The sequence below is a fragment of the Bubalus bubalis genome, chromosome 7 (genome assembly GCF_019923935.1).
Source record: "Bubalus bubalis isolate 160015118507 breed Murrah chromosome 7, NDDB_SH_1, whole genome shotgun sequence".
Classification (NCBI taxonomy): domain Eukaryota; kingdom Metazoa; phylum Chordata; class Mammalia; order Artiodactyla; family Bovidae; genus Bubalus; species Bubalus bubalis.
The window spans coordinates 88307195-88325137 of NC_059163.1; the positions used below are offsets into that span (position 1 = coordinate 88307195).

The 17943-nt window shown below is 37.3% G+C and overlaps 1 protein-coding gene across 6 annotated transcripts in view; it reads left to right on the forward strand.

Moving 5' to 3' along the window:
- The window catches only part of ZGRF1 (zinc finger GRF-type containing 1), a 56571-nt gene that overhangs the window by 16808 nt on the left and 21820 nt on the right, over window positions 1-17943 (forward strand). For 3 of the 6 annotated variants that reach the window (XM_006046986.3, XM_006046987.3, XM_025290282.2), the window contains exons 7-17: window positions 64-137; window positions 2337-2387; window positions 4206-4292; window positions 5962-6147; window positions 8215-8317; window positions 8411-8508; window positions 10823-10946; window positions 13025-13080; window positions 14557-14695; window positions 15210-15394; window positions 16177-16373. In XM_006046986.3, coding sequence (XP_006047048.2) covers window positions 64-137; window positions 2337-2387; window positions 4206-4292; window positions 5962-6147; window positions 8215-8317; window positions 8411-8508; window positions 10823-10946; window positions 13025-13080; window positions 14557-14695; window positions 15210-15394; window positions 16177-16373 — 1300 coding nt within the window. Of the gene's footprint in view, window positions 1-63; window positions 138-2336; window positions 2388-4205; window positions 4293-5961; window positions 6148-8214; window positions 8318-8410; window positions 8509-10822; window positions 10947-13024; window positions 13684-14556; window positions 14696-15209; window positions 15395-16176; window positions 16374-17943 lie in introns of all 6 variants that reach the window. The other 3 variants (XM_025290278.2, XM_025290280.2, XM_025290281.2) reach the window with 2 other exon arrangements.

A 17943-nucleotide genomic window follows, 5' to 3' on the forward strand; every position in this document is an offset into this window, starting at 1 on the left:
AAAAAATTTTAGAGCACTACTGTATGTTTGATGAATAAGATCGTTGGATTTTGTCCATTATAGCTGAGAAACCATTGACTACAATAGTTTCACAAGCTATACCAAAGTCTCCTCATCTGAACCAGGATCCTCATCAGGTACATTTTTTTTCTGTCAGTATATTTATTATTTTCATATAGAATGCTCTAGAATTTGTAATGATATTATAGAAATACCGAGAGTTTGAAGCTATCTTGGTTCACCACCTCCCTTGTATCTCAGTGATTTTATGCATCGCTTGGCCAAAGGAAATACCTAGCAGTTCCATTTATTCAGTTCAGTTCAGTTGCTCAGTCGTGTCCGACTCTTTGTGACCCCACGAATCGCAGCACGCCAGGCCTCCCTGTCCATCACCAACTCCCGGAGTTCACTCAGACTCACGTCTATCGAGTCAGTGATGCCATCCAGCCATCTCATCCTCTGTCGTCCCCTTCTCCTCCTGCTCCCAATCCCTCCCAGCATCAGAGTCTTTTCCAGTGAGTCAACTCTTCGCATGAGGTGGCCAAAGTACTGGAGTTTCAGCTTTAGCATCATTCCTTCCAAAGAACACCCAGGACTGATCTCCTTTAGGATGGACTGGTTGGATCTCCTTGCATTCCAAGGGACTCTCAAGAGTCTTCTCCAACACCACAGTTGAAAAGCATCAATTCTTCGGCGCTCAGCTTTCTTCACAGTCCAACTCTCACATCCATACATGACCACTGGAAAAACCATAGCCTTGACTAGTTAGTAGTATTAAAAACTTACCATGTCCGATTTATTTGGCAAGCATTTTGGTTTTTCTTTCCAGTTTTATGGAGATATAATTAACAATATAACATTGTATTAGTTTAAGATATATAACATAATAACTTGATATATGCATATATGATTGTGAAATGATTACAATAAGCATTTTATTTTTAAACATTTACTAATGGAGTGCATGTGCTTGTTGGACACTGTCCAGTTTCTCAAACCTTGGAATAGATTCAGTTTCTAGGTCCACACTGATTTTTGCATGGTAATTGATTTTTATCATAGCAATTTCCTAAAACCCAGCTTCACAAAGATAAGATGTCACTGACAGAAATGACAGGGGATTTGATGTTGAAACTGAGCTACCTTGAATTAGTTTGTTCAGTTTCTGACAGATGTCTAATGACACGGTGTTTCCCTCAAATTTAAATCATCTTGTGGAGCCCCCATTGAGTACACTGAGGCACCCCAAAGTACCTTGTTAAACCAGTTTGGGAACCATGGAAATAATGTAAAAAATAATAATACTAATTAGGGTGAACTGAAATTCTAGAATAATGTAAATTAGTGTTTCCCAGTGAAGATGCTTTTAGCACATTTGAAGAAACAGTTCTTTTATTGTTTCATTTACCCCTAGTTTGTATCATATTTTATTTTTCATGTTACTGTTTTTTAAAAATCAATTTTTTCCTCATTTTTTTAAATACAGAAAAAGGTAAAAAAAATAAAACTTACCAAACCACCGAATGGTAAAGAACCCTTGTGCCAGTGCAAGAGATATAACAGACATGGGTTTGATCCCCTGGTTCAGGAAGATCCCTTGGAGGAGGAAATGGCAAACCACTTCAGTATTCTTGCCTGGAGAATCCCTTGGACAGAGGAGCCTGGCAGGCTACAGTCTGTAGGGTCTCAAGAGTCAGACATGACTGAAGCAACTTAGCATGTATTATCACCTGGAGATAATTACTGTTAACAGTTCCAGCTTTTTTTGGCATATTAAAAAATGTGGGTAGATTAATGGGTACAAATAGTTTTATGTCCTTTCTAAATAGTTTTATATCCTTTCTGCTTAATATCATATTTTTTCTCACATTATTAAAAACTCTTAAATGTACCTTTTAAAGGTTACTTATCATTCCATCCTGTGGATATCCTATGCTTTGGACAAGCAGTTCCCTATTTTGGACATTTAGATTATTTCTAGCATTTTGCTTTTGTAAATAAAACTTTAGTAGATAATTTTGCATGTAAATGATTATTTACATTTTAAAGTGTTTCCTTAGATTTGATTCTCAGAAGTGGAACTGATAATTTGAAAGGCCAAGAACAACTTTCTTAGATGTTGATAAAAGTCAGATTGAAATATTTTAATGTTTTACAATATGAATATTTGTTTCACTTTATATTTACCAGTACTAAGATCTTTTAAAATTCTTCCTAAGTGAAATAGTATTTAATCCAACACTTACCTTTTAATTCTTTGATTGCTAGTAATGGTGTCCTTTATTTTTTCTAACTTACTATTACCTTTTGGCTTATATTAATATTCTATTCCTAAGATGATAAAAGAAAATGAAGCTGAACCAAGTGAATCACATCAGTCTTTGCAGGTGAGTTAACTTTTAAAATGTAATACAATCAGATATTGTATCTGTATATATAGGTATGGCATGTAATTATATGTTTGTGTTTTATATTGCCAGTTTTCAAATTTATTTGTAATTAGTTACCCTTTTCTACTCATTTAGATGAGCCTACTGGCTTGTATAAGTGCCCTGTGTAGCCAATAGGATTTGGTTAAATAACAAATCTTTTATCATAAAGCTAATTTTGCAGACTTGCAAGCATTACCTAATCCAAGAATTGCCATTGACAGTTACAGCTGCATCTGCAGGCTGTGTTCCTTAAAACAGCACAAACACAATTCATTGTGGTGGCTCAGTCATTTTTCACCCTTATGTTAGTATTACAAGATCAAATATATAACATAAGAGCAGCTTCCTAATTTAACTTACAAATGATCACATTATTACTGTTCTTTTTTTCACTTAAAAAAATATGGTTTAAAGTTTTTCAGTGATAATTATTCAAATTAACACTGTCACTGTTTTTCCCTTTAGGATGAGTTACCATTTAAAATAAATGTCATATATTTTTAAAGCAAAATATTTTATAATCTCGCAGTAATGAAAAAGGTCTTAGAATCTTTTGCAAAATAAAAGTAATTTAAATCTCTTTAGTATTAATATCGAAGTACATTTTTGTTTTTATAATAGCTTTCTTGCTACAACTCTGAAACAAACTCTTCATATATAGTAGTGATAGAAGAAACTTTCAAAATTTAAAGTTAGGGTGCTCTTTGAGGATATACTTAATGCCACCTTCACTTTGGAGAAGGCAATGGCACCCCACTCCAGTACTCTTGCCTGGAAAATCCTATGGATGGAGGAGCCTGGTGGGCTGCAGTCCATGGGGTCTCTAAAAGTCGGACACGACTGAGCAACTTCACTTTCACGTTTCACTTTCATGCATTGGAGAAGGAAATGGCAACCCACTCCAGTGTTCTTGCCTGGAGAGTCCCAGGGACGGGGGAGCCTGGTGGACTGCCGTCTATGGGGTCGCACAGAGTCGGACACGACTGACGCGACTTAGCAGTGGCACCTTCACTTTAGTTCTGTATGTGTAATTAGTCACACATAGCAAAGGAGCTAGAAGCTATTATACTATGCTAATTAATTTTTAAAATTCACTGTTGTTAAAAATGCTAGTTCTAAAATATGAGTTGATTGTTTTCAAGAGCTACTTGATTGGCAGTTGTGCTTACAGAGTTATAAAAGGAAAGTGACCATTGTGTGAACAAATACAGTTTACCTCTTTTAGTGACAATTTTTTTCTTCATAATTATTAAACATAAAATTTCTCCTACAATTGAGTTCATTTGTTAAGTCTCAAAGTCTCAAGTCTGTAATTCACATTAGAAATTATGGATATTTTAGTTACTTGAACTAAAAATGACTAGTTGCTGTTGTCTATATCTTGTGTTTTATAGTTGCTAGAAAATGATTCATTTTTTAAATAAAGTGTTACACTATTTATGATTTTCCTCTTTTAATTTCACACTGATTTTTGAATTAAATAATCTGCATTAACATAAATTTTAGTATGGGATTTATAACATACTGTTTTAGAAGATTTCAATTAAAGTTTAGAATTAGAATTTTCTAATATGCTGAGGTTTTAAATTAACTAGTATAGTCCTTTCTTTGCTAGAGCACTCCTTTGCCAGGAGTAGTTTATTTTGTGTATGTATAGAGAGACGCGAGATGGAGATGACGTGTACTTTTAAGTTTGGGAATATTTTCCCACCAAACTCATAAACCACCTATAAAATTATTTTAGCTAACACACTAATTGATATTTTATCCTAGTTCATTCCCTTGGGCACTGAAGAAGAGACTGCTTTTCTAGCTGTTATTCCTAAACAAATGGAGAGAGAAACCTGTAAAGACCCCAAGGTAAAATTTGTGAATTGATTTTTTAACCCACTGTTTTCCTGCTGTTTTTTACACAACTTTAGAGTTCGTAGACAGGTTAGTGAGCAAAATGAATTAACCTGATTTTAAGAACAAGAAAAACTAATGACTGTTACCCCTTTTTTGGTCTTGAGCCCTCTCTCTGTTACTGATTAATGCATCATAGGATACCCTAGGGATTGGACACAATGATATATATAAAGTACAGTTAATGAATGTTCAGTGCAGAACAAAGTGAGGATGGCCATAGCTTTTCATTTACTATAGTTCACTTCACCACTCTTACTTCAGGCTAAATGGGTAGAAGTATATATAACCAAAGCTCTAAGTAGTACTACCCACTTGGCAGCAAAAATTGATAGAGATAACAGGATATATATGGGTGGGTTTTGTAAATGATGATTCTGTTCTTAAAACTCAGCGTACCTCTGGAAAAGATAGACATAGCAGCAAAGAAAGCAAGGCATCTGTTTGCTTATAGAGAATTTGTATTCCCCATCAAACAATGTAGAAAATACAGTCTTTAAAAATTTAGACTTTTTTTTATTGATATGTGTTATATTTTAAAAATCAGTGTTTTCAACAAAACTCCTGTTCCAGAGTCATTTTAGTTCCTTTAAAATGTGTGGTTTAAAATCTTCATTTTTAAGTAAGAATGTTCAGATTATATATTATTGTCACTTTGTTAATTTATCAGTTAGAAATAAATTCATTCTTTACATACTTTCCTTCAGCTCTACACACTATTTTTCCATCTTGTGGGTAGACTTTGTCACCTTGTGTAGAGTAAAAATCCTAGAACCCTCAAGGGGGCAGCAGAGAAAGTCTTTTGCAGTGTGAAAGCAGACCAGGTCTCTTGAGTGGGTGAGAGCCCCCCTCTGAGGTACATGTCCGTCTTGGTACTCTTAGACCTCCTTTGTCCTCAGAGCTACAGGAGCCGATTATCTGGGAGGCTAAGAGCCCAGCATCTCCCTTGCTAATAGCCTGATGGTTTACAAAACCTTTAAACAAAGGAAATGCTTCCTCTGTTCCTTCTCTTTCTTCCCTTAACACATTCCAAGCATGGTGTTAAATGCACACGATACCTTGATGAAGCAGAAGAGTTTCTGCCCTCAAGGAGCTTGCAGTTCAGTTAGTAGACAGAAAAGAATACACTTCATTGTAGCGTAATATGATGTCTATAGGGGCTTCCCCAGTGGCTCAGCGGTAAAGAATCCGCCTGCAGTGCAGGCGCCACAGGAGACACGGGTTCAAACCCTGGGTCAGGAGGATGCCCTGGAGGAGGGCATGGCAGCCCAGTCCAGTATTCTGGCCTGGAGAATCTCATGGACAGAGGAGCCTGGTGAGCCACAGTCCATAGGGTCATAAAGAGTTAGACACTGAAGCAGCTTAGCATGCACTCACGCACATCATGTCTGTAATGCAAAGCTGTGGGGAAGTTCCTGGTGGTTCAGTAGCTAGGACTCTGTGCTTTCACTGCCTAGGGCTTAGGTTTGATCCTAAGTTGGGGAACTAAGATCCCACGAGCTGTGTGTCGTGGCCAAAAAAAAAAAAGTAATACTTAATAGAAAACTGAATTATGCATTGTTTTCTTTGTATATATACACTGTAAATATATTTCTCACTACTCGTTTTTAATAATTCACTGTAGCCTGTTGAGTTTCAAGGGCACCAAGTGAAAGGCTCCGCTTCTAGCGCTGTGATGGTCAGAGGACACAGCTCACAGGTTGAATGCAGTCAGCTTTTGGATAGCACTGTGTATGGAAGCTGCACGACAAACACTTGTTTTTTGACACCAGAGTTGCCTAGCACTCGTATGCAGATGGGCTTCTTGCAGGTAAAATGATTCTTATAGTCGCACCTTGCCAAATCATTTTCTTTATGTCAATACTAAATTTTGCAAAGAAAGCATATTTACATCCTTGTACAGCTGTAAGTTAAAAAACAGTTTAGTAAATTCACATGAAGCATCATAAATCAAACTAAGACAAAACTGTTTGAAAGATTTACTGCCTTTTTTGGGATCAGGAACTTAAAGGATTACTTTTCACTTCAGAGAATATTAGGAATTCATGACAAGAGCAAATAGGCGGATTATATATAGAAAATACATTTTATAACAGCTACTAGATTTGTTTTCCTTCTAATATCCACCCCTCTCCACCGCTAAGTAGATGCCAAGTACCTCTCATTGCTACCAAATAGAAGGGGTTATTGAGAAAAGGATGTATGCACGTATTTGAAACAGTATCTGTTAAAGAGATTTAAAATTTTTCCATTTTTTATTAAAGCATAAAACACATAAAAAATAAATGCACAGACCGTAAGTACACAGCTCAGTAATTACCACAGGGTGAAGACAGCCATGTAACCTCCACCCTTAAGAAACAGAGCATTGCCATGGTTATTGGGGTTTATCAGTTTGTTGATTTCTTATTGGGATCTCTTGTAGTAGGTACTTTGGTTTGACTTTCTTCCATATTGCTAAGCCTATACTGTTTCCCTGTCCTTTTAATATATTGTAATTCAGGGATACCATCATTTCTTAGTTTCATGAAAGGTAAGAGGTGTTTCTATTTCTCATTTCTTGTTTTTTTTTTAAAGAGGAGAATTGAGAAGTACTCCATACTGAAAAAGAAATTTACGTCCATTTGTTTTATTTTTAAATATTTTCACATACATCAGTATGGTCATGTTTTATATCCCAAGTTTCTAAAAAATGTTCTAAGGCAAAATGACTGGACTTACCAACAGAGATAAGAACTTTTAGAAGTGTGACAGATTGCTTGCACACGCAGTATCTGAACTTTAGAAATTATCTTGTATTTCATAAAATCCCAAGATATTATAATTAACTGTAAGAAGCACCATTGTAATGTATGATACTAAGAAATTAACACTAGTCAATTAACATTACACAGTGCTTTTTCACTGCCTTTTTAAAAAATGTGGTAAACACATACTATAAAATTTACAATCTTCACCATTTTATGTGCACACTTTGGTAATGGGAAGTACATTAACAGTGCCATGAAATAGATCTTCAGAACTTTGTTCACCTTCACTTGGATTTTTAATGTTATATTTAGTGAAAGACTCTTAGATTTATTTGAACATAGAATTTTATTGTATATCACACTGCTTTGTTTTCTTGTCTTTCCATGAATATAATACTTTTCGTTTGATGCTAAACCCTAGTTTGATCTTCTTGAGGACATATAAACAATAGAACTACTTTAATATGTCTAATATTAATAATGCACAAATTCATATTTGTGATCATTATTTGACCAGTATGACTCTTTGCATATAGTTGCACTGCACAGGCAGAGATAACCATGTCATAGCTGTTGTCTGTGCTATAGAGATGTAGAAATGTCATTATTTTTAAGGTGTATCCCCATCTCAAAGATGTTAAGAGATAAGAAATATGAGCCATAAGAATTGATGAAATATAATATATTCTACTTTCCCTGAATGGAATTGGCTTCATAACATCTCTTTGTTTTTCTGTGTCTCAAGTTATAAACTAGGCTATGCTATGCTAAGTCACTTCAGTCGTGTCCGACTCTGTGCGACCCCATAGACGGCAGCCCACCAGGCTCCCCCGTCCCTGGGATTCTCCAGGCAAGAACACTGGAGTGGGCTGCCATTTCCTTCTCCAATGCATGAAAGTGAAACGTGAAAGTGAAGTCGCTCAGTCGTGTCCGACTCTTAGCGACCCCATGGACTGCAGCCTACCAGGCTCCTCCATCCATGGGATTTTCCAAGCAAGAGTACTGGAGTGGGGTGCCATTGCCTTCTCCGTATAAACTATATATATATGTATATATATACAGATAGGTAAAGTTATGGATGTATACACAGTTTTTTCTAAACTGATAAATGGATCTCTATTTTCTAGTTCCCAAATGAAGAAAACTGTCCAAAAGGAGATACTAGCTTTACTATTGAAGACAATTTTCAAGTGAGAGCTGAGTTTAATAAGGACTTGACTAAAAATGATTGTAAGTATATTATAAATAAAATATAATATTAAAAAGTTATTTGACGTTGAACAAACTAGTGTATAAATATTCATGCTTTTTCCCCCCCGACAGCAATTTTAGATTTCCCTCCTAAAGATTCAGACCATTTATATAATTATTTGGATTATAATTGTAAATCAACAGAGAGGACTTCGTGGGAAAAAAATAAGGTATAATGTGAACAAAGTTGTTTTTCTTTTTGCTTTGTTTGTTTTTGTGGCCACACCTTGCAGCTTGTGGGATTTTAGTTCCATAATTAGGCATGAACCTGGCCCCGATAGTAAAGCGTTGAGTCCTGACCACTGGACTGCCAGGGAATCCCCTAAACAGTTTTAATAGTTGTGAGTAAAAAAATTTCGTGAATCTTAGAAACAGCAAGTGAGATTGGAGAGCTGGGTGGGTTCAAGAATGTGAACGAAGGCCATAGTAGCTGGATTGTGGAAAGTCACAGGCAAAGCAGTAATCAGATGAAATTGGGAAAGTGAGCAGGATCAGATACACGAAGACTTGCAGGTCAGATTAAGAGGTTTAATATTGGTCTACGTTCCATTGCGAAATTACTGAAGGGTTTCGGCAGAAAACTCATTACATTTACATTTTTAAAAGGTTTTGCTGGCTGCTGTGTGGAAGATGGATTTGATGGACACTGTGGTGGAAGCAAGGAAACCAGTTAAAATGAGCTGTAGATGACAGTGACTTGAAGAGACTGGCAGTGAAAGGATAGAGGAGTTGGTAATTAGATTTAAGATAAATTTTGGAGTCAGAAGCATGGATGTTGCTAGATTGGATGTAGAGAGCAGAGTGAAGGAAGGGGAGGAGAAAGCCTCCTGGATTTCTGACTTAACAAAGTGGACTGAAGTGGGCTTTACTGAGTGGAGTCAGCTGCAGGGCTCTATTAGTCTGCTAGGGCTGCTGTAACGGAGGATGAGTGACTTAAACAACAGAAATTTATCTTGTCACAGTTCTGGAGGGTAGAAGTCCAAGATCATGTTTCTGATGAGAACTCTATTCCTGGCATACGAACAGCTACCTTCTCACTATGTCCTCATGTATACTTCCTTGGTATGTGCACATGGATAAAGAGAGTGCAAGAGAGTGAGAATTCTCTTCTTATAAGGACACTAATTCTGGTGGATCAGGGTACCACTCTTACGGCCTCATTTAGCCTTTACCTCTTACAGGCCCCATCTCCAAACACAGTCACACTGGGAGATGGGGAAGAAAGCAATAATAAGAGGTGTTGCTTCGTACTGGGGACCCACTAAGAGGCCTGTAAAACAAAACTCAGGATTGTCCTCCCTGAAGAATAAGAAAAGAAAGGTATTCACATACCAGTTCCCATCTGTCTTTGGCTGAAGGTTACTCCTGGTCATATTAACCACCTGGCACGTTTGGCCTGCTGTACCTGCTGTCCCAGCCACTGTCCTCAGACAGAAAGATGCAGATGCTTGAGGCAGGAAGCCTGGGACAGGTGGGGGAGCAATTCTCCAACTGTAGATGACCTCAGAGATAGGCCAGGGGCACATGGCAGGATAGCAACAGCGTCTGCTGCAGTGGTTAACAGTGGGAATCTTAGGAACTTTTCAGTGGGCTATGCTTCCTGCCATGCAGAGGAGTCTGGTCTACTGGGAGAGCACAGAAGCGGACTTTCAGAGAAAGAGACAGAGTTAGTGGCAGCAGAAGCCCTGATTCCAGCTGGTTTTGAGGCCCTGGGCCCAGCTCTGTTCAATTTATACTAGATTTTTTTTTTCATTGGAGGATAATTGCTTTACAATGTTGTGTTGGTTTCTGCCACATTCAAGATGAATCAGCCATAGGTATAGATATATCCCCTCTCTTTTGAACCTCCCTGTCACCTCCCACTCCATCCCTCCCCTCTAGGTTATCACAGAGCACTGCAACCCATATTAGATTTTTAAGGTGATTAATTTCTAGAAGTAGCAACACAATTAAATCCTATTAGAAGGAGAATAACATAGAGAATGATATGACTGTTCAGATATGGAATATATTAAAGAAGAGTTTATTCCATTTAGAAGCAATATTTTGAAGTTTTACATCAACTGTAGATATACCCTAGACCTAAGGACATAAAGAAAAAGCTATTCAGGCCTTGGGTTTGCAGGAAGTGTTGTCTTCCCAGCTCCAGACATGAGATCTGCTTAAGCCTGTGTCCCTAAGACTGGAACCTGATCTTCACAACCAAATGCCCATAACTCATATCAATCCAAATCAGAATCTGACCCATTTCAAATAAATCCAACAGGTTTATGTTCTGTATTTCACTTTCCAATATCCTTGTTTATTTTAGTGCATTTATTCTGTCCTGCCCCTTTTGGAAGGAACTTTGCCCCACTATAATTCTACACAATGTGCTTGAAAGCATTGTTTTTATAATACAGTTACTAGAATTTGTTCAGACTATAGGGGAAAAATGCAATAAGAGGATTTTGGTCTGTAGTTTTGTCTCTTCTTTGTGGATAGGTGACATCACCAGAACAGAAGATCTCAACATTAAGCCCTGTTTCTACTTTATCTTTTAACTCGAGAGATGATGACTTCATGCTAGAATTCTCTGAGGAGTCCCTGAAAGCGCAAACTTTACCTGGTAATGTTCACTTTCTCAGCGTAGATAATTGCTCCCGTATGGTTCTAATCTATCTGTCCATGTAAAATGAGATTTTTCATTTGAGAGATTGCTGCTGCTGCTAAGTCGCTTCAGTCGTGTCTGACTCTGTGTGACCCCATGGATGGCAGCCCACCAGGCTCCCCCGTCCCTGGGATTCTCCAGGCAAGAACACTGAAGTGGGTTGCCATTTCCTTCTCCAGTGCATGAAAGTGAAAAGTGAAAGTGAAGTCGCTCAGTCGTGTCCGACTCTTAGAGACCCCATGGACTGCAGCCCACCAGGCTCCTCCGTCCATGGGATTTTCCAGGCAAGAGTACTGGAGTGGGGTGCCATCGCCTTCTCTGTGAGAGATTGCTACTAAACTAAAAATAATCTTGAAACCAGACTCAGTGTCTTATACCCTCACACCTTCCCACACTCTGCTTTGACTTTTTCTGTTGAGGATGGCTCTTACTTCCAAATCCAGTACTCCCTTCTATCTCTCTGGTACCTTCTTCTTTATCCTCTCATCTCATCTCAGACCTCTACCATTGCCAACACTTCTCACAGCTGTAACTCCAGAGCCTGGCCCCTCTGTAGCCCCTTCCCCCGCCTAGGGAATGGGTTCATTGTGAATGTCAATCATGGTTGACCTTCTCATAACCTCTTAGCTTCCCCTCTTTTGCTTTGGGATCCTGGCATTATCAGGGAGCTCTTCAACTGCTGTGACCTCAACTGCATTCTCAGGCTTCTGTGTCTTCATACTTTACACCTCTTCTTCCCTATGAGTAATTTCCTGCTTCTTGATAAGATAATACATTTATAGGATCTCTTCCACTACTGTTCCTTAATCTCATCAATGTATCTTCCCTTGATTCTGAAGTTAGGCTGAGTGAGGAGTAAAGTTGTAGGTAATTTTTTGGTCGTGGGTGGATGATATAAAAATAAAAGCTTAAAGTGTCTGGAGAATTGGGTTGGAGAAGGTTTAGTGGGTGTGGGTGGCAGAGGAAGCAAGGTAGGAAGGAGTCAGTATGGGAAGAGTGAGCATCTAAGACAAGTGAAGCGACAGTGACAGACAGATGGTCACACAGTCCTGCCATGACTTACTATTTAATCAGGTTTTAACTTTTCATCAATGTTGCTTAATCAGTTTGTTAGGATTACATCATAACACTTTACAAAAGAATGCCATCGACTTACCTGCTGTCCTGCTACCTTCCCAAGTGACCGCCAGGGTTTATTTCCAACGAAACAGAAACTGTCAAGAAGGAACATTATTATAAAACAGGAGACCATAGCATTTTAGGTAAAAACTTTAAGCTGATATAGTTCTCATGCAGTATTACTATTTATTCAGCAAATATTACTGCTTTTAATATTTTCAGGAATATATCAACTACTAGTGATGCTGAAAGGAATTCTAAAACTCAGCGAAAATCTGCCATAACATGTGTTTATTACAGTTGAACACTTATCACATAACAATGTATCAAAATAAAGCTAAAAGTCTTCTTTACCCTGAAGGTCAACATATTAATCCATGAGTGTAGTAAATATATGAGAGGTTATAACACATCAATAAATAAACCTTGAACTTCAGTCTCTGGAGAAGGAATATAAAATTGAGAAAAAAACCTAAGTTTGGTTTCTTGTCTTAACTCTGCCAATTGGTAGTTATGTTACCTCTAAGCCTTGGTTGGCAACCTCATCTGTAAAGTGAGAATGATGAATCCCTTCTTGGTTGTAAAGTACTTGAAAGGTTCAGTGTTATATAAATATAATGCAGTATTTGGTGGGGTAGGTGTGGTGGTGGTGAGTGGAAATTATTAGCTAAGAAAGAAAAGAAAAAGAGAAGGATTTCAAGTTTATCAACCTTAAAAAAGTTTCAGAGTCTAAAATTAAATATGAAATCTTTATTTTTTTGAGACTAAAAAATTAAAATTTTTTAAAAGGAAATGTGATTTTCTTTTTCTGGCACAAGGCATGTTGGTACTTTTTGCTTTTTTGTATGGATACCCACCGTTTTCTAAAGATTGAGTGATATCTGTAATACATTTTTAATCGGCTCTCTTTTTTTCAGTAATGAAAAAATCAAGTTCTCTGGAGAATAAGAACCTTCAAAGGCTTTCCTTTGAAGTAAGTAGAACCCGAGCTCCACTTGTTACTTTGCCGCCTGCCAGTGGGCCACCTGACTTAGATTCTTGTTCTTGTATGATGGACCGTGACAGGCAAAAGTCTTCTGGTCCTCCCATATTCCGCCTGTGTGAAGAGTCAGCAGTTCCTTCTTTCAGCTTTGGGCCCAAGGACCAAAGCGAAGCTTCTTTCTCTAACGAATCTAGGGAAGTGACTCCAAGTGAGGTTTCACTTCTTGATAATACATCTACTCAAAGCAAGTGGCTGAAATATCAAAATACACGCCAGTGCAACTTGACTACTCCAGACAGAGTTGATGAGAAAGTAACAGATGGCTTCTTTGCTGAGGCTGTTTCTGGGATGCATTTTAGTAACACAGGTGAAAGAGAGAATGATGCTGTGAATGAAAGTTCTTTAGACTCTGTGCATTTACAAATGATGAAACACATGCTTCGACAGCAGCAGCAGGATTTTAGCAGTCAAGATTCGGTTTGCAGAAAGAAGGCATTTTCTGTGACTCTAAACGAGGCTTCTAAGACTGAGAAAATTCAGAATATGTTAGGAGAGTATGCCTGCTACAACTGCAGTGTAACAGGAGATTTACAGGTGAGGAAATGTACCAGTGTTTTCTTGGTGCATCTTTTCCAGTACTTATCTGAATTTCAGCAAAAGAATTACCAAAGTCATACAGGTAAAATGATTTTAGTCTCGAAGCCAGTGGCTTTGGATTATTTTTTTTTTTAAGAGTTTTCCAGAACTTTTGCTACAGTCACATTTTTTAAAAAAAATTCTTTTTATTTATTTAATGAATTTATTTGGCTGCACCAGGTCTTAGATGTGGCCTATGGGATCTTAGTTCCCCGATCAGGAATCACACCCAGGGTCCCTGCATTGGGGGCATGGAGTCTTAGCCACTGGAGCACCAGGAAAGTCCCAGTCACATCTTCTTTGACTTAAGACCTTTCTAGAGCTTGTAAACACTAAATTACGTATTTGAAAGTGTCTGGTGCAGTATCTGGACATAAAAGGTACTTAAATTATAGTTCTGTTTCCACCATCACTTCCACTACTACTATTACTATTGTTTTCATTTTTACTATCAGCTCAGTTTTGATTATTTTCATTTCACTATCAGCTCAGTTTTGCTGACCAGATCATTATTAAGGTAAAGGTACATCCTACTTACATTGGTTATGAACAATTCTTAGAGATACATAATGATTCACTCACATCAGTTAAATTTTTCCTACAAAAATACTTAAAAACTTATTAAGGGGCCGACAAGAAAAGTTAGTCTTATTTATCATTAAAAGTGCCATATCATAGCCTTTTCTGCTATACTCAATTTCCCATTTAAAATTAGAAAATGATTTCATGCATTCTGAAAATCAAAAGAAAAATTAATAGCTATAGAATTTGCTTATTAGTAAACAGTATTTTTCTGGAATTATTGTAATAACTTGAATTATTGCATTTCAGGAGGTAAATGACTCTGAGCTATGCTTCCCAAGTGGGCAGAAAGTAAAATCTGCATGTCTTCCCCAAAGGCAGATTCACATACCAGCTGTTTTTCAGTCTCCTGCTCATTATAAGCAGGTTTTTACATCTTGTCTCACAGGTATGAGACAAGATTTTTTTTTATTTTATTATGATTGATTGCTGCTTAATGTCAATAGTATAACTGTGAGAAAGTGTAACATCCTATATTATGAATTTTTATATTAAATTTGTACTTGAGATTTGCTATTTTCTGTATATTTAATCCAGGTTTTGACAGGAACTTATATTTTAATTTCAGATCAAAATTGAGTTTAAGAGTGGGAAATGACAGCATTATCTTGTTCAATATGTAGTGTAAACATTTTTTTAAAACTAAAAGTGTTACAGGTAGTTTTGATAAATCAAGTAGGGAATTTTAAGTATGGTGTATGATTAGTTTTGATTATTTTTTTATACAAGAGTAATACTCGTCTTTTTAAAAATGGATGTTAATGTTATGTTACAGTTTACTCCGTCAAAGGCTATTTTCAGATTTAACTAATAGTACATATCTGATACAAACATGAAATTATTTTGTATTTAATTTTCATCTGTATATATTTTTAAATTACCTTAAAAATTTTTTTTTTTAGAACATTTAAATATATTGCTATTTGGATTGGCACAAAGGTTGCACAAAGCTCTTTCAAAAGTTGACATATCATTTTACACATCATCAAATGGAGACAAACTGAAAAATGTAGAAAATAATGTGCCATCCTGCCATCATCAGCAGCCTGCAAAACTGGTCATGGTTAAAAAGGAAGGTCCAAATAAGGTATTTTTCCCTCTTCCCCTCCTTTTGTTAGACTTACTTGTTTATAAAAGTCTTGGTACCTGTTGCTTTACAACAAGTTTAAAGTGTTAAGTCTTGACTAGGAGTCTTCTGCTTGAGGCATTAGTAACTAACATATAGTAAACACTCAGTACATTTTTCCTGAAAGATGATCTGCCTTCGAGGATACAAAAATATGAGTTAAGATCAGCTTTCAGATTGCTTGGGAACTTGCTGCATAGTAGCAGATGGAGAAAAAGATGTAAAAGGAAATTTTATATAATACTGGAATTTATAAAATAGGAGGGATGTGCAAATTACAGGAAGGGCACTGAGAAGGGAATATGTCCCCACCTGAGGGCTTAGAGAATGCAGGGATGAGCCTGAAGAAAGTAAGGCTGAGACTGGCCTCTAGTACGAGTAACAAAGCTGATACGGCCGGAGGAGTAGAGAAGCACACTGCCTTAATTCATATTGCTGATGACATTATTATGGAAGAAGTTAAGTTAGTGAAATGTGTGTAATGTTGACTGATGATTTGTACTCGAAATTGTACTTTCACTCATAATACAGCTTTCCTCCACTGCTTGCATATTCCACTTTGTTAATTGAGTATGTAAATTTGGATTTAAATTTAGTTACAAAAGCAAGAATTCATAAATAATATTGGAGAAGTCTCCAAGCAGCCTTTAGAAAAGTCTTGACAAACATGGTACTAAAACAGTAAAATAAATAAATAAAAACATGATTTTTCTCACTAAGTTTCAATATCTTTGTCCCCTCAGGGTCGTCTCTTTTATACCTGTGATGGACCCAAAGCTGACCAATGTAAATTTTTTAAGTGGTTTGAAGAAATGACCCCAGGATATTTAACACAGGAAAAATCTCTACCTAGCATGGTTTTAAGTGATATAAAAAGTATTGGCTTCTACTTAAGAAGTCAAAAGATACCCCTCTATGAGGAATGCCAACTTTTCGTGAGGTATGTTTTATGATGCTAAGTAACTGCCTCTAATTGTATCAAAATAGTAACCTCACAGAATTATCACCAGTTTTCAAAGAGTTTGAGTTAGGAAAAATATCTAAAAGATACCTCAGTTTTTATAACTATAAAATGGGAATAATTCTCTAAAGCTGTTTTTGGTCCTCTCTAAATATTGAGCAGATATTTGGGGTGGCTCAGTGGTAAAGAATCTGCCTGCAAATGCAGGAGATGCAGGACATTCCTGATCCCTGCGTCAGGAAGATCCCCTGGAGAAAGAAATGGTAACCCACTCCAGTATTCTTACCTGGAAACTCCCATGGACAGAGGAGCCTGGTGGGTTACAGTCCATAGGGTCGCAAAGAGTCGGACACAACTTAGCAACTAAACCACATTAAACAAACATTGAACAGTGTCAGCAATATGAAGATTACTGGCAGGAATGCCATTTTTCTAACCACTTTTACATTAATCATAATCCTAAGGAAAACTCTGTGGAACAAATCCCAAGAATAATTTTTATCAGTGCAGGATAATACATAGTGATCATTCACAAACCTCAGCTACATAGTTTATAGTATCATAGAATGCTACTTTTTGGAAACAGTCGTTATAAAAGTTGAATTACCCAAAAAGTGAAATAATGAGCATTTGGACGATAATTTAATAATAACAGCATTTATTGGGAGCTTGTATATGTCAGGTACTCTTCTAAACACTCTGAAATATTATTTCATTTAATTGCCATAATTTATAAGCTTATGGAAATATAGTCTGTTACTCCATTTTACAGTTATAGAAACTGAAGTAGTCTTTTAGATACTATTCCTAATTGTCTCTTTTAAAAGTAATGATGTTTCTGTGAGGCTTGTCTTTGACACAATATATTTTTATTGTGTATATATACGAGATCCAACCAGTCCATTCTAAAGGAGATCAGTCCTGGGTGCTCTTTGGAAGGAATGATGCTAAAGCTGAAACTCCAGTACTTTGGCCACCTCATGCGAAGAGTTGACTCATTGGAAAAGACTATGATGCTGAGAGGGATTGGGGGCAGGAAGAGAAGGGGACGACATAGGATGAGATGGCTGGATGGCATCACTGACTCGATGGACGTGAGTTTGAGTGAACTCTGGGAGTTGGTGATGGACAGGGAGGCCTGGCGTGCTGCAATTCATGGGGTCGCAAAGATTCGGACAAGACTGAGCAACTGAACTGAACTGAACTGATATATACATATGAAAGTGGGTTTCTCAGATGGCTCAGTGGTAAAGAACTCACCTGCCAATGCATGAGTAGAAAGAGATGTGGGTTTGATCCCTGGGTCAGGAAGATCCCCTGGAGAAGAAAATGGCAACCCACTCCAGTATTTTTGCCTGGGAAATCTCATGGACAGAGGAGCCTGTTTGGCTACAGTCCAGTTCAGTTCAGTCACTCAGTCATGTTGGACTCTGTGCGACCCCATGGACTGCAGCACACCAGGCTTCCCTGTCCATTACCAACTCCCAGAGCTTGCTCAAACTCATGTCCATCAAGTCGGTGATGCCATCCAACCATCTCATCCTCTGTT